Here is a 13,442-nt window from a genome sequence, read left to right on the forward strand (position 1 = left end):
CTGCATCTTGGGTCTGGAGTCACATAGCCAGACCAGGTTTTCTCCCCTATAGGCATTTGTGGATTAGATGTTTTCTTTTAAAAAAAAAGAAACTGGCAGTTTTCATGGTTAGTTTGAATACAACTAGGACTAGCTGAACTTTTTTTTTTGGTCAAATTCCAGATTAACTAAATTAAAGTCCAGAACTGCCATGGTGGAATTTTTACTCAAATTTCTTTGTTAGATTAGGTTTCTGGATCTGGTAAGTGCAGCACCATTTCCACAGATATGTTAAAGTATAATCAAGAACTAACTGACAGGTAGGTAGCTAGCTAGCTAGCTATTGCCTATTTGAGGAAATCTGCAACAATCATGAACTTTGAATATACCAGCAGCTAAAGGTAGTTAGTAGCAGAAGAAAGTAGACAAAAATAAATTTCACTTCAATTTATTTTTCATGAATATATTGAAACACACTATATGGAAGAATAGAATCTCTTCTAATTTTCTTTTAAAATCAACCATACAGTTAAAATGGAAAGTGCTCAATGTAGTCAGTCACCGTTTCATGCAATGACTCATTTTAAATTTTTTCCAACACAAAAGCTTGAAAATATAAAGCTTATGCCATTTAAGTCACTTGTATCATTCTTAAACATTCTTTGCTTTTATCCCTCTTTAAAACTAAAGCATGTGTTTAACACATTTAATATTTCCACTCAGCAAGAGCTACTAGTGCCCCAACTAATAAGTTGATTACAAAAGCAGTTGTCTTTTAACCAGTTCACTATGGAACCATATTAAAATGAGATGTCTTTATAGAGTGAATGGTACATTTCGGAGGTATCCAACGTCTTCTGCCTCCATTTCATCCAAGTGCAGTTACAAGGTGACACTAGCCTCCTAAAACCATGGATCTCAAACAATTTTGGTAGTCCTTTAAAAACTACAGAAAAAAATGTACATGCTGTGCAAATTTGGGAACAGTCACTGTTGTTTTGGCATATATTGGTTAGATTTTGTTGATGGGACAATGCACAATCTTTGCTGCACTTTAAGAACAAAAAACTAGCAAGCAACAGGCATGCTAAAAAGTACTTTTCTTGCAGATCTTGAATGTGCAGACAGAAAACACTACAACCTTATTTTGGACCTGTTCACACAAAATAAGTTATCCAAAGATCATTTTTATCAGCTGGACACTTCTTACAGATGGTGTGACCAGACACATTTCTTATTAAATAAAGTGAAGTCAGGTCACTCAAACAGATTAAGATATTAGGACCTGGTCACTGTTAATATAAATAAATTTAAACATGCATTTGAACAGATTTTCCCACTTGACGTAGAACTGATGTTATCACAAATTGCAGGAGTATACTTAAAATGTAATATTTACCCATTATCTTCACCTCAAGTCTATTATAAGCACTTTTAAATAGCAAGTTGTTTCACTTTTGCTGGGCATATGTTAGCAATAAAATTGAAACCAGCAAGCTCAGAAAATCAAAGGCCCAGTACATTATCTTTTACCATATACAAATGTAGCACTTTAAAAATAAAGATAATTACCAAAATGGATGAAATAGAAATATAAACTGCACCAAATACAAGTGACATTTTGCCAGAACAGGTCTGTTAAGCTCAGTAGTATTTTAATACAAAACAAAAATCAATACAATTGCAAAATAAATATGACAAACATTTATAAAGTCTTTGATGTACAACTGTGTGCAATTTTCCGCTGATTGCCTTAGCATTCAAAGAACCACGCATAGTACATTCATAGAGTTTTTGCTTTAGTAGTCAACATTTTGACAGTATAGAACCAGTACATTGAACTAAAGGATTCTGCTGCCATTTATTGTGTATATTTGCTTTGGTAAAATGGTACGTTTCTTCCAAATACATACATTCTTGCACTGAATCCACTATCATAAAGTAATGGATTTCTTGTAACTCACAATAGATTTTACACACAATGCCATTATTATTTTTCTGTAGATGAAAGCAGCATTTCTGCATGCATTGTGATATCTATTTCACAACAAAGGTGGGTTGATCAATTATTGCAATGTGTGATTTATCTGCACACAATAAAACAAAACTCAGTGGTTAGTCTCCTCCTTTACTACATCCTCGTAACAGTGAAAATCATTCTGAATTATATTTCTCAATCTAAAATCAAGCTAAGGCTAACTCTGGAAGTATCAAGGCTGTGCTGAGCAGTTCACTTTCACTCCAGAATTGAGAGAGTTTCTGTACAACAGAAATGACACTATTGTATGCCACATTTTTGCTGTCTTTCCTGAGAAGACAGGTAACCTTCAGCCACTTCAAGAAACTGTAACAATCAGGCCGTGTTTAGTTTCTGGTTTCTTTGGCCCAAGTTCAGTTTTCAAAAGGCTGGCATGTTAGATTTCTTAATAAAATACAATTCTAAATGGACTGCTCCAATTAGCTTTCCTATGCTTTTCTTTATTTCAAATGTTAAACAACTTTCTCCGTAGTAGATTTTACTAAACTGTTACTTCTGGTACTATATTGCTGGAGTCACCAGTTAGAAGTGTCTTAAGTCATAGACTCAACCAACCTCATACCCAGAGGGGCAGAGTTGAAGCAGTATTAACAGGCAGAGATGCGAAGGAAACTCTAGAAAGCTACTCTACCTTGTAGAGATGCATCTTTGATCATAAAGCAGCTGTGAAAACATTCTAGGACAAGAGCAAAAATATGTAATTTGAGCACATACAACTCAGCTATCAACTTAAAGCGCAGTACAAAGGAAGACCTATAGGCATCAAGGCCATGCAATAATTCTAAGTGATTTGCATTCAGGGCAAGTTCTTTTTGGTCTTTGGGACTAAATCAGCTGTACTGATTACAGCATTACTATCAAATGTTTGTTCTTTTATTGAAATATGTCAGGAAGAAAAAGGAATGTATTGTAGGGTTGTTGCAAAAATGTAAATTTGTTTTCAAAATAGAACAGCAAATCTGGACATCTGCCTATCTGAAACAAAGGTATTGATAGGCAACACTCACATCTTTATAGGTCTATATTTTAATTGCTTACAAAAATAGCTCAAGACCATTCTCAGTCACTTAACCAGGGCTTATTATATTAAATTCCATCTGTCCAAGCACACTGGCCAAGTGTGTGTAGGGCTTCCCACAAAACAAGTTATCAGGAAAAAGTTGGGAGCTATGAACGTGTTTTTCCAAGGTAAAAATATCGGCAGCATGTTTCTCTTTACTCTATTGGATGAATAAATATGTTCATTCAACCTAGTGGGCTAGGAGGAAAGATGATTGCATAATGCAGTTTGAAAGATTTAAGTTGCCCAGACAAATAATCAAGTTGTTCAGATTATTGCTGATTAACATTTCCACAGCTAGAAAGAGAATATTCAGAGGATCCTTCTGGTTCCAATTACTTTTTTTTTAAAAAATGCTCTATTTATGATGGTTGCAGTCAAAACTTTCAAAATTTCAAATTGGGAGAACCAGCAACAGTGTAATTGGAGAATTAAGGAAAGCAGCATCTCATTTACTGCAAAATAGCTTTTTCACTTGCTACAAAACACTATGCTTGGGTATCAGATTACACGCTCTTTTTAAATGTACCAAACATCCGTCTATTTACTTGATGCCTCACTGTATCCGATGGTACACAAAAGCAAATTGTCAAATCAGTCCTGAAATGTAAATTTAAAAAAAATTACTCATGAAACTATTTGTTCACCATATCCACTCCCAAACTGCCAGGGCACTTGTTTACAAGAAACTATTATGGTTGCTTTCGCATTTTTCTTTTCCAAAGTAGGTTAAGACTGCAGAAAAGAATGAAGGACAGGAAATCTGTTGCGTGTTTTTGATCATGCAGTTTCTGGAATGTTTTATTAAACAGATGATTCAATCTCCACTTTAGAGATAGTGCCTTTACGAGTCAACTTCAAAACAACTGGCTTCTCTGTACTTTTCCCACTGTTTACTGAAGATGCCATTAAAGTCTCTTTATTTCCTTCCTCCACTGCGTCTTCTTGATTTCCCGGATAAATCACAAGAAATGAGGCAGATAAAAAGCCAAGAAATGAACCAATGGATGCCACAATAGGGATGACTCGAACTGAACCAACTGCTTCCACCACACTACCCAGTGCTGATGCTACCAGTATTTTGGGAAATATAAACTTGACAGGAAAGGATTGCACAGTCTATTCCAAAGCCCCTCTTGGAGTTTCCAGGACTGTGATTTCTATACTGTAAAAACAGAACATTTCATTAATTTGGATAAACTGATACAGCCATTCGGGTTAAAGGAATTTGCCCTTACAGAATTCACAAATCACTAGCCAGACAATTGATTTACAGATAAAATTTGCTCAATGGAATTTGATGAAAAACAGTAAATAAACCAACATTTTTTAATCTTGTTTTTTTGACACATGCACATTGTGGCTTCACGTTACTGAAATTGTGACACGGGTCATTTGACAGGAACTAAGCAAAACCACCAACCACCCACCACCCCCCCCCCCAAATAATGTGGTAGTCAGTGGTACTCTGCTCACTTAATTACAACACTAAATATCAGGCACAAACTGAAATGTTGAATTTTAATACTGAATGGCTGGAGCAAAAACAAACTGCTGAAGGATCTTAGCAGGTCAAGCAACATCTGTGGAAGCAATGGAAAATCCTTTGCCTCCACAGATGTTGCTTGACCCGCTTAGTTCCTCCAGCAGTTTGGTATTGCATGAGGTTAGCTAAATCCTGTCCCTTTCTCTGATAGCTGATAAGGCAAATGGTAACTCAAGTCTTTGACTTTTAGATTAGTGGAATATTTACAAATGATAACACAATGATTGATTTACCTTTCATGGCTTATTTAAATTATAGCTTAACAATTCTAATCCTAATCTGTGTTGATGCACTTCAGTAGATAACTGTGTTCCATGCAACAAACAATCTGTGGAAGAATTCAGCTGGTTGAGCAGTATCTGTGGAAGGAAAAGAATTGTCAATGTTCTGACCCAAAACGTTGACAAGGCATTTCCCTCCATGGATGCTGTTCAACATGCTAAGTTCCTTCAGCAGATCATTTATTGCTCCAGATTCCAGCATCTGCGGTCTCGTGCCTCTATCTGGAATGCATAACTGACACTGCTAGTATAAGAAACCACCTTTCTCTTAATTAGAAGTAATTGTACTGTAGTTTGGATTTCACCTTTTGTCTGTGTCATCTTGGGAACAAGTTTGGCCATGCACTACAATTTTAAAATAGCGATAGCAAAAGAGAAAGCTGCTTACTGTTTCATTTCATGGTATTGTCCAAGAAGAGCATAAGGGCAGTACGAGATACTCATAGATACTATTCCCATTGTGCTGATCATTATCATTGACACGTAAACATTTGGAAAAATAGCCATCACTGCAGTACCAATTGAAAACCCAAGTGTTCCTAATATGTAGATAACTTTAATGCTCAAATCGTAGTTATCCAAGGTACTTCTGTAAAATAGCTGTCAGGAAAAGAAAAATATTTGAAGTTTAGATTTACTACTTTAGTTCCTATAATGAGACAATATTACAACAGTAAAATCTATTCACAATATATTTGGTCAAAGAACTGCTATTGCCTGGAAGTAATTAAATCAATTATTTTCCACAAGTTTTACCCCAGAATTCTTAGAATACTCAAGCCCCTTATAAACTACAAGTAGCAAACTGGAGAAAAAGGGAATTGTAAAAAGTGTGAACATGCCCACTTTGTAAGCTTCACACATCTTCCTACTGAATCCACATCATTCAAACTGCAGCGTCACCTTCACATTCCACTAATAGTTGTGAATTTTATCCTTTACGTTAATATTTATGCAATTTATGAATGAACACTGAAGCAATATCACTGAACATTACCTTATCACCGACAGCAGCACTTCAATAGAAATAACAAAACTAAAGTTATAAATTTTAAGGAAGCAATTTTGCTTAGAGTTTACTTCAAACACCCAAAGTTTTATTGTCCAATGTACAGTAAAACTGATAAACCAGCAGCCTTGGACTTCGATTTTCCAGACTATGTGATTCTACTCCTATTAATGTCCCAAAACAATTTAATTAATTTTTGTACATTTTATATAATAGTACAATAAATTTTTCAGCTAACTAGATGAGTTTAAACTGGAGCTCGGGAATGGGGTCCCATGAGTTTAACGGGAACATGAGAAACAGCACCCAGTGAGCTAGATGCCAAACCATCAGGATTCCAAACAATTAGATAGCAGATTAGTGGAGTTTTATTGTATTTTCCAAAACACTTTACTTGATTGGAAAGGTCCATAACTTCTCACCAAGGCACGTTTAATAAATTACAAGAGATCATAGGCACGTGATGTGCCCATTCAATTAATCCAGATTTTCCTCATAGTGCATCCAAGCCATTTGTAAAAATTGAGAAAAATCTGACTCAAAACAAAGTCAGAAACAAATAAGAGGAGTGTGCTTACACACGTTTTAGTACTTGGCTTTGCCTCACGCCAAATTGGTCCCTGCTGTGCTAAAAACAACAATAACCTCCTTATTCATTGGCACATTAAAACATCCTTTTTAACAAAACACATTTTGTATGGCTCCCAAATGTAGCATTAAATGGACAGAAGGACAGTCTTCTGTACAATTATGAAAATATTTGGCTTTTGTGGCAATACCAAAATGCTTAACAATGAATAGTTCTTCATAATCTGCTTCTTAGTGTTTTGTGGCCTTACAACTTCAGATCAATACTTTTCTTCAAAGCTGACAACTGTTGCATTGCAAGTAACATTAAAATGTACTTTAGAACAGACTTTCCCACATAATTATACAACTGGTTAAGACATGTAGGCAGGAGACCCAGCCTTTAATTCAAGACTTTCATTCTGTAGCAAAATTCATTCTCATTCTGGCACAATTATCTTCAATACTAACCTGAACAGATCGCAGCAGTAATAGCATAAATAACAAGTCCCCAGCATCCCATCTGCACACCAGTATTATAGTTCCAGAGCTCAGTGGAATTGGAAAGACCCTGGAGAAACAAATTATTTAAATAATTTTGACAGGCCCATATCATCAACACCAATGACTAAATTTCATTACACTCTTTTAACATGGGGAGTGGGAGTGTGGCGGTTACGGGTGAGGGCTAGGTATGAACGGAATATAATGAATGCAGGGGCGATGTCTACAAATCAAATCAACTTATTAAATGCTGAATGTGTGAAAAGGGAAACCAATCTTCAGAAGGTTCTTAAAGTAAATAAAACTGCAGTTGCTGAAAATCCAAATAAAAACAGATAGTGCCGGAACTAGAAAGTTCTGTTGAAAGCTGATAGCCTGAAGCATTAACTCCACAGATGCAGCATGACCCGCTGAGTAGTTCTGGTCTTTACTTCAGAAGATTCTACTGTTGGCAAGTTTAATTTGTAATTTGAGGATGAAGAAAACCTGCTGCTTATAGTCAGAAAATTAAGTTCTACCAATGTAAATTTGGCCATTGGGACTCTTGTGGTGCACACACAGAGTCACAGTTTTGTTAGTGGAGCTCCAACCTGTTTGCATTTGAGGCTTTCTGAACAAGTGTTAATGCTCACATGAACAGTCCAATAGTTTTCCCCAAATTAGTTGATTACAGGCAGGTGTTTTGAGAAATAGAAGCATGGCACTAAAATCAAGTTAACAAATATACTGCTCAAAAAAAGGTAGAACATGGCAGTTCTCATTCAAGTTTTCAGCTATAACCTTAGGGAATGCATTGCATGTTAGTCGTTTAAGAGATATAAAAGAAATCAAGCTCCCCAAATTTGCAAGTCAAAAATGCTGAACAAGTTTTCTCACTTTAATAATTAGCGTGCAAGCTCTTGTTTCAGCTGATGGATGGGAGGAAACCAGCCAAGCGGAAGGGTTCAGCAAGGAAGGCGATTAAACAGAACATTGAAAATGACAATTATTAGGTGATGCCGGGCAAATCGTTTCAGATGTTAGAAAGATAAGTATTAGGTTAGTTCCATCAAAGGGAGATATGCAGCAAGGTCTACATATGCTAGGATATGAAAACCTGATGTTAAATTAATTTTGCTTTTTGTAAGAAAATAGCTCAAAGTTGTTTTGGGATAGGATGAAAAAACTGTACATCATGCACACTCACAGCAAAAAGAATGTCCATTAATTGTTTTATAGTTGATTTAGTTGATGTTACAAGAATGTGGATATTGTTTAAAAGTAAAAGGTCACATCACACATTTGCATTTCATCCTGTTTTCTCAGGTCAAGACAACTTTATACTCTGACTTTCTTTATTCTGCAAAACTTAGGGTAACAGAAGGTGAAAGATTAGTCACCAGTTACAAAAACAAACTTAATGTGGTCCAAGTGAGGGTATAATACCATTCAGTCTTAGTCTGTATGAAATCTGAACTTTGACCTCAAGAATCTTTTAATTAGAATCTGAATGCAGAACTATAATTATTTCTGAACAATACTTAAACTCTCAATGTCAAGCATGAGAAGCAAGTAGCCCTTTGTACAATCTCTACCATGTCCATTAACAGTTCTGATTAAATTAAAATAAGGTGCCTTAACAAAATTAACAAAAGGGTATCCAATTAAATAGTTGAGAAAGAATACAAAAGGATACAAGGAAGAAACCAGAACCAGATTTGAATTACGAGCAAGCAATGAGAGAAACACAGGAAACAGAAGCCAGCCAGTTTAAAGACAGACCTGGGAAGGTTAACAATTGATGAGGTACTAGGAAGGTTATCTGCGCTTGAAATGTGTAAATTGATTAGACAGCTGGTCTACATCCTAAGTTGATGACTAGAAGCCATGAGGAATAAGGGGAACTGCAGCATGGGTAGAAAATTGGATGAGTTACAGGAAATATAGTAGGGAAAAGTTGTTTTTCATATTGGAGGGAAGTACAGTAAAACTATTAATCTAGCATGCTCAAGAGTTGGTACCATTAGACTTGCAGATTTTCCAAACTATTGGATGGTATTCTTCTGAATATTCCAACACATAGATTTAAGATGTGACACAATATTATAATAAATTTGCCAGCAAACCAGGTGCATTTCAAGGGCACATGTGAACCAGAGCCAGTGAGCCAGATGCCAAAACACTGGCATTTCTGAATGATCAGACAGCAGGTTATCAAAGACAAGAGACTGCAGATGCTGGAATCTGAAGCAAAAAAAGGAGGGTCGAGCAGCATCTCTGGGTGGGGTGGAATTGTTGACCTTTTGGGTCGCGGCCCTGCATCAGGACCAACAATGGAGGGGGAAGGTGGCCAGTATAAAGAGCAGAGGAGGATGGCGAGACAGAGGCTGGTTGCTGATTGGTGAGTCAAGGAAGGGTGAAGGATGATGGGCAGAGGAGCCAGGTGGGGGAGGGCTAGAATTGAGAGACAGAGGCAGGTGGGTGATGGATAGAAGCAGACAAGGAAGAAAAAAAATGAAAAAGGCAGATGGAGCCAAGTGGGGGAAGTGAAGGGTGAAGGTGGAGACAGAGACTGGAGGGTGATAAGCAGTGACACAAAGGTTAGGGGTTCTGGAATCTGATAAGGAAGGTGATAAATGAAAACCTCAGGGGGAGGGGGAGATGTATATAAAATGTATGAAGGGTAGATGGAACCAAATGGGGGAAAGAGTATACGATGACTAAAGTGTGCAAGTAGTAGATTATCTTCTCTCTCCACACTCCATCCTGATGTAGGATCTTGACCCAAAACACTGACAGTTCCTTCACCGCCCCCCCCCCCCCCCCCCCCCCCCCCCGCCCCATGGATGCTGCTCAACCTGCTGAGTTCCTCCTGCAGTTTGTTTTTTTGTTGCTGCAGGTTATCAGATCCTTTAATGTACACAGAGTTCCCTATAGGATGGTACTTTCTTTACATACATATTAATGATGTGAACTTAGGTGTATGGGGCACAATTTCCAAATATGTAGGCGACAAAACTTGAAAGTATTGTGATCTCTGAGGGGGAATAGTAACAGCTTCCTACATCGACAGTAAGATTGAGAGGAGATAATATAAACTAGAGAGCACAATCCTGGGGGGGAGGGGGGTGGAGATTATTGAAAGCACGAGATAAGTTGAAAAAGTGCTTAAAGAAGCATAGTATCCTGGGTTTAATAAATTTATTAACAACCGCCAGTACAGTCCCCAGTTCTGGGCACCACACCTAATTATGATCATTCTGGAGAAGATAGAGAGATTATCGAAAGGATTCCAGGGATGAGGGACTTCAGATCCATAGAGTCATACAGCATGGAAACAGGCCCTTCGGCTCACCACATCCAAACAACCATTAAACATCTATCCGCACAAATCCCACTTCACAGCACACGTCTCAGAGCCCTTCTATGTCATTGCATTTCATGTGCCCATCTAAATACTACTTGAATGTCGTGTGAATACCTGCCTTCACCCTCCCTATGGCGGGAGAGTTCCAGTTTCAACCACCCTCTAGGCAAAAAAATTCTTGCTCAAAACCCTTCTAAGTCTTCTACCCCCTACTTAAACTTAATGCTCTCTGGTTAGAGACATCTGCAGTCAGAGTTGCAGTATCATATAGCACAGAAACAGGCTATTCACCTACTGTGGTAATGCTGATCAGTACATACTAATACTAATTCCATTTACCAGCACTTGGCCCATAGTCTTCCAAACCACACAGCTTTGGGGTGTGGGAGGACACCAGAGCACCCTAGAGCAAACCCATACAGTCACAAAGAAAACATGCAAACTCCATACAGACAGTGCCAGAAGTCAGGATCAAACCTCGGTTGCTAGGACTATGAGACATCAGCTTTACTAGGATTTGAAATTTTCTGTCAGAGTCCCAGCAATCTTCTCCCTCATCTCCTATAGCAGCCTGGGATACATCTCATTACCTGTAAGACACTAAACAATAGCTAACAATGGTGTTAACTTGGGACTAGCACCATTGTCGACATGAACAAGTTGGACCGAAGGGCCTGTTTCTATGCTGTATTACTCAATGACTATCTAATACCTCCTCCTTTCAGATGGTAATTTTGTTCTAGAATTCCACCATACCCCTCCATGAATTGTCCAATGTTCTTCTCCAGAGTGAATACAGATGAGCTGTATTCATTTAAGACCTCTATGCACAGATTGCCATTTTGGTCCTTAATGGGCCCTACTCTTTCCCAGTTAACCTCATGCCCTTATAAACTATTATGGAGATAGAATGAAGAAGCTGGCATTGATTTCAAAAACAAGCAGAGTGTGAGGAGATCTAACAGAGATATTTAAAATCATGATTATATGAACAATTAGCAAGTAGGCAACATAGATCAAAGAGACACAAGAGCCTGCAGATGCTGGAATCTGGAGCAACAGACAATCAGCTGGAGGAACTCAGCAGGTCGAGCAGCAGCCGTTTGCAGCAAAGGAATTGTCAATGTTTTGGGTCGAAACCTTTCATCAGGACTTAAAGCTGATTGGCAAAAAGAACCAAAGTATTATGAGGAAATATATTTTTTAAAAATATAAAAGTGAATTTTACATGCAGTGTTCAATCAAGGGTGACCCTAAGCATAATTATTCTACATATAAAGACTATATAGTGGAAGCATTTAACACTAGGTGCTTTCAAAAGCTGATTCTTCAGGGAAAGAGGATTAGCAGCTCGGTCTTCCAAAGGCAGGACATAAATAATACTGTAATAAAACTAAATTTAAAAACTTACTTTTGGGTCTCCTCCATAGATAACTTGCCCCATGAGTCTGTGTAGAACACAGCAGCCCCAATCACAGCAAACCAAGTACCAGATGACATACACAGAGTCTCATTAGCTCTTTCGGCATTTTCAGCATAGATAACCACAGAAGCTTTACAGTTGTCTCTGACTCTCCTTCCTCACTTTCTGTATCACTGCTTGAATTGGTCACACCACTCTGGTTCCGTAGTCTCTGACGTTGCCTTTGTTTCTTCTGCAGATCGTAAAGGTCATTCATGCTGCGCGAAGATTTGATCAGGACAATGGCGTTGGCACGACGAAAGCGGTACGATGTGAACCCATCTTGCCATAGTACGAAAAGGTGTGAGATGGCTGCCGGTAGAACACGTGCCTCCGCCCTGCGCATGGAACTGCTGGTTGTCGATGGTTTCATTCCAACCCTACAGGTATTATGGTTAATGTTATCGTTAGCGCAGTCATCAGATAGCCCATTTATCACTTTGGAGGATTTAAGATCATCTTTCAAAGTGTCCTCAAATTCATGCTCCCTGAGCAAACCAGAGATGTGATTAAACTTGGATATTATTTCCTGATTGTTACTTTTGGGTATACTTGTTGAAGATTGATGCAGGCTATCACAATGGTCCTGGAAAATAGAAGGTTCAATGTCTCTCAAAAAAAATAACTCTGATTCAATTTCTATTGTTTGCATCAGGCATGTGCAAAACAGAGTCACTTGGCTCCGTCCAATATTTACATCCAGGAAGTCGAGATTGACATCTTGCACAGAGTAAGTTTCATCAGGGAAGACTGCAGCAGTGCAAGGTCCTTCTTCATGAAGCAGGTCAAGCCGAGGGAGGGGTGGGAGACTGTTATTCATATTAACAGTGGAACGTGCATCTGTTTCGTCATCAATGCGGTCTTGTTGGGGGTTATATTCCTCCTCTTCGATGCTGAAAAGATGCAAAGCAACAGAGACAGAAAAGATGATGGCTGCAAAGAAGAAGAGGACTTGCTGTTGTGATTTGAAGATCTGGCCCAAAGCAGTTTGTGTCCAATCTAAGCCACCGAGCATATAGCCAATAGCTCCACCAAGGCCTAGTGAGAAATTGGAAGCAAAAACCAAATGCAAAAGCAAATTAGATTCTTAATCTGCATCCATAAAGTTTAAAACATGATTTACATCTTCAATAAATGCAAGTTCAACCAAAATTATGGACTTCTCCAGTAAGCATCACTTTAGGCATATGTAAAAATAATTAAGGACTAGCAACTATTTCAACAACAGTGAAGATTGTGGTAATGTACTTCAAAAGCAAAAAACTCCCCTAGTATGAAGCTGCCCTTTGTTGTTTCCATTAATCAACCCCAGCCTCTGTCACCATCTTCACTCCTCCCTACCTCACCTGGCTCCATCTGCCCATCAACCCATCCTTACCTGGATCCACTTATTGCTTGCCAGCTCCTGCTTCACCCTCCCCTCTTTATACTGGCCATCTACAAAATCTGACTTTGATGCAGGGTCTCAATCTGAAATGTCAACTATCCCTTTGCCTCCATAAATGCTGCCTGACTCACTGAGTTCCTCCAGCAGTTTGGGTTTTTGCAGACAGTTTGAATTCGTGTATACAAAAACAAATGATTTCACTGACTGCTAACATAAGGCTTTAAAACTCAATATATATTTCATGATGATAAACAGGTTACCAA

General features: G+C 38.2%; 1 protein-coding gene across 1 annotated transcript in view; it reads right to left on the minus strand.

Moving 5' to 3' along the window:
• Window positions 1-1,617: 1,617 nt before the first annotated feature.
• LOC127574441 (solute carrier family 45 member 4-like) overlaps window positions 1,618-13,442 on the minus strand; it is a 65,841-nt gene continuing 54,016 nt past the window's right edge. The window contains 10 exon segments of the mRNA XM_052023456.1: window positions 1,618-4,157; window positions 4,159-4,237; window positions 5,293-5,486; window positions 5,488-5,504; window positions 6,952-7,051; window positions 11,742-11,776; window positions 11,779-11,820; window positions 11,823-12,062; window positions 12,065-12,128; window positions 12,130-12,830. Of these exon segments, the coding sequence (XP_051879416.1) occupies window positions 3,882-4,157; window positions 4,159-4,237; window positions 5,293-5,486; window positions 5,488-5,504; window positions 6,952-7,051; window positions 11,742-11,776; window positions 11,779-11,820; window positions 11,823-12,062; window positions 12,065-12,128; window positions 12,130-12,830 (1,748 nt within the window). The 3' untranslated portion in view covers window positions 1,618-3,881.

The sequence above is a fragment of the Pristis pectinata genome, chromosome 9, assembly GCF_009764475.1.
Source record: "Pristis pectinata isolate sPriPec2 chromosome 9, sPriPec2.1.pri, whole genome shotgun sequence".
NCBI classification, from domain to species: domain Eukaryota; kingdom Metazoa; phylum Chordata; class Chondrichthyes; order Rhinopristiformes; family Pristidae; genus Pristis; species Pristis pectinata.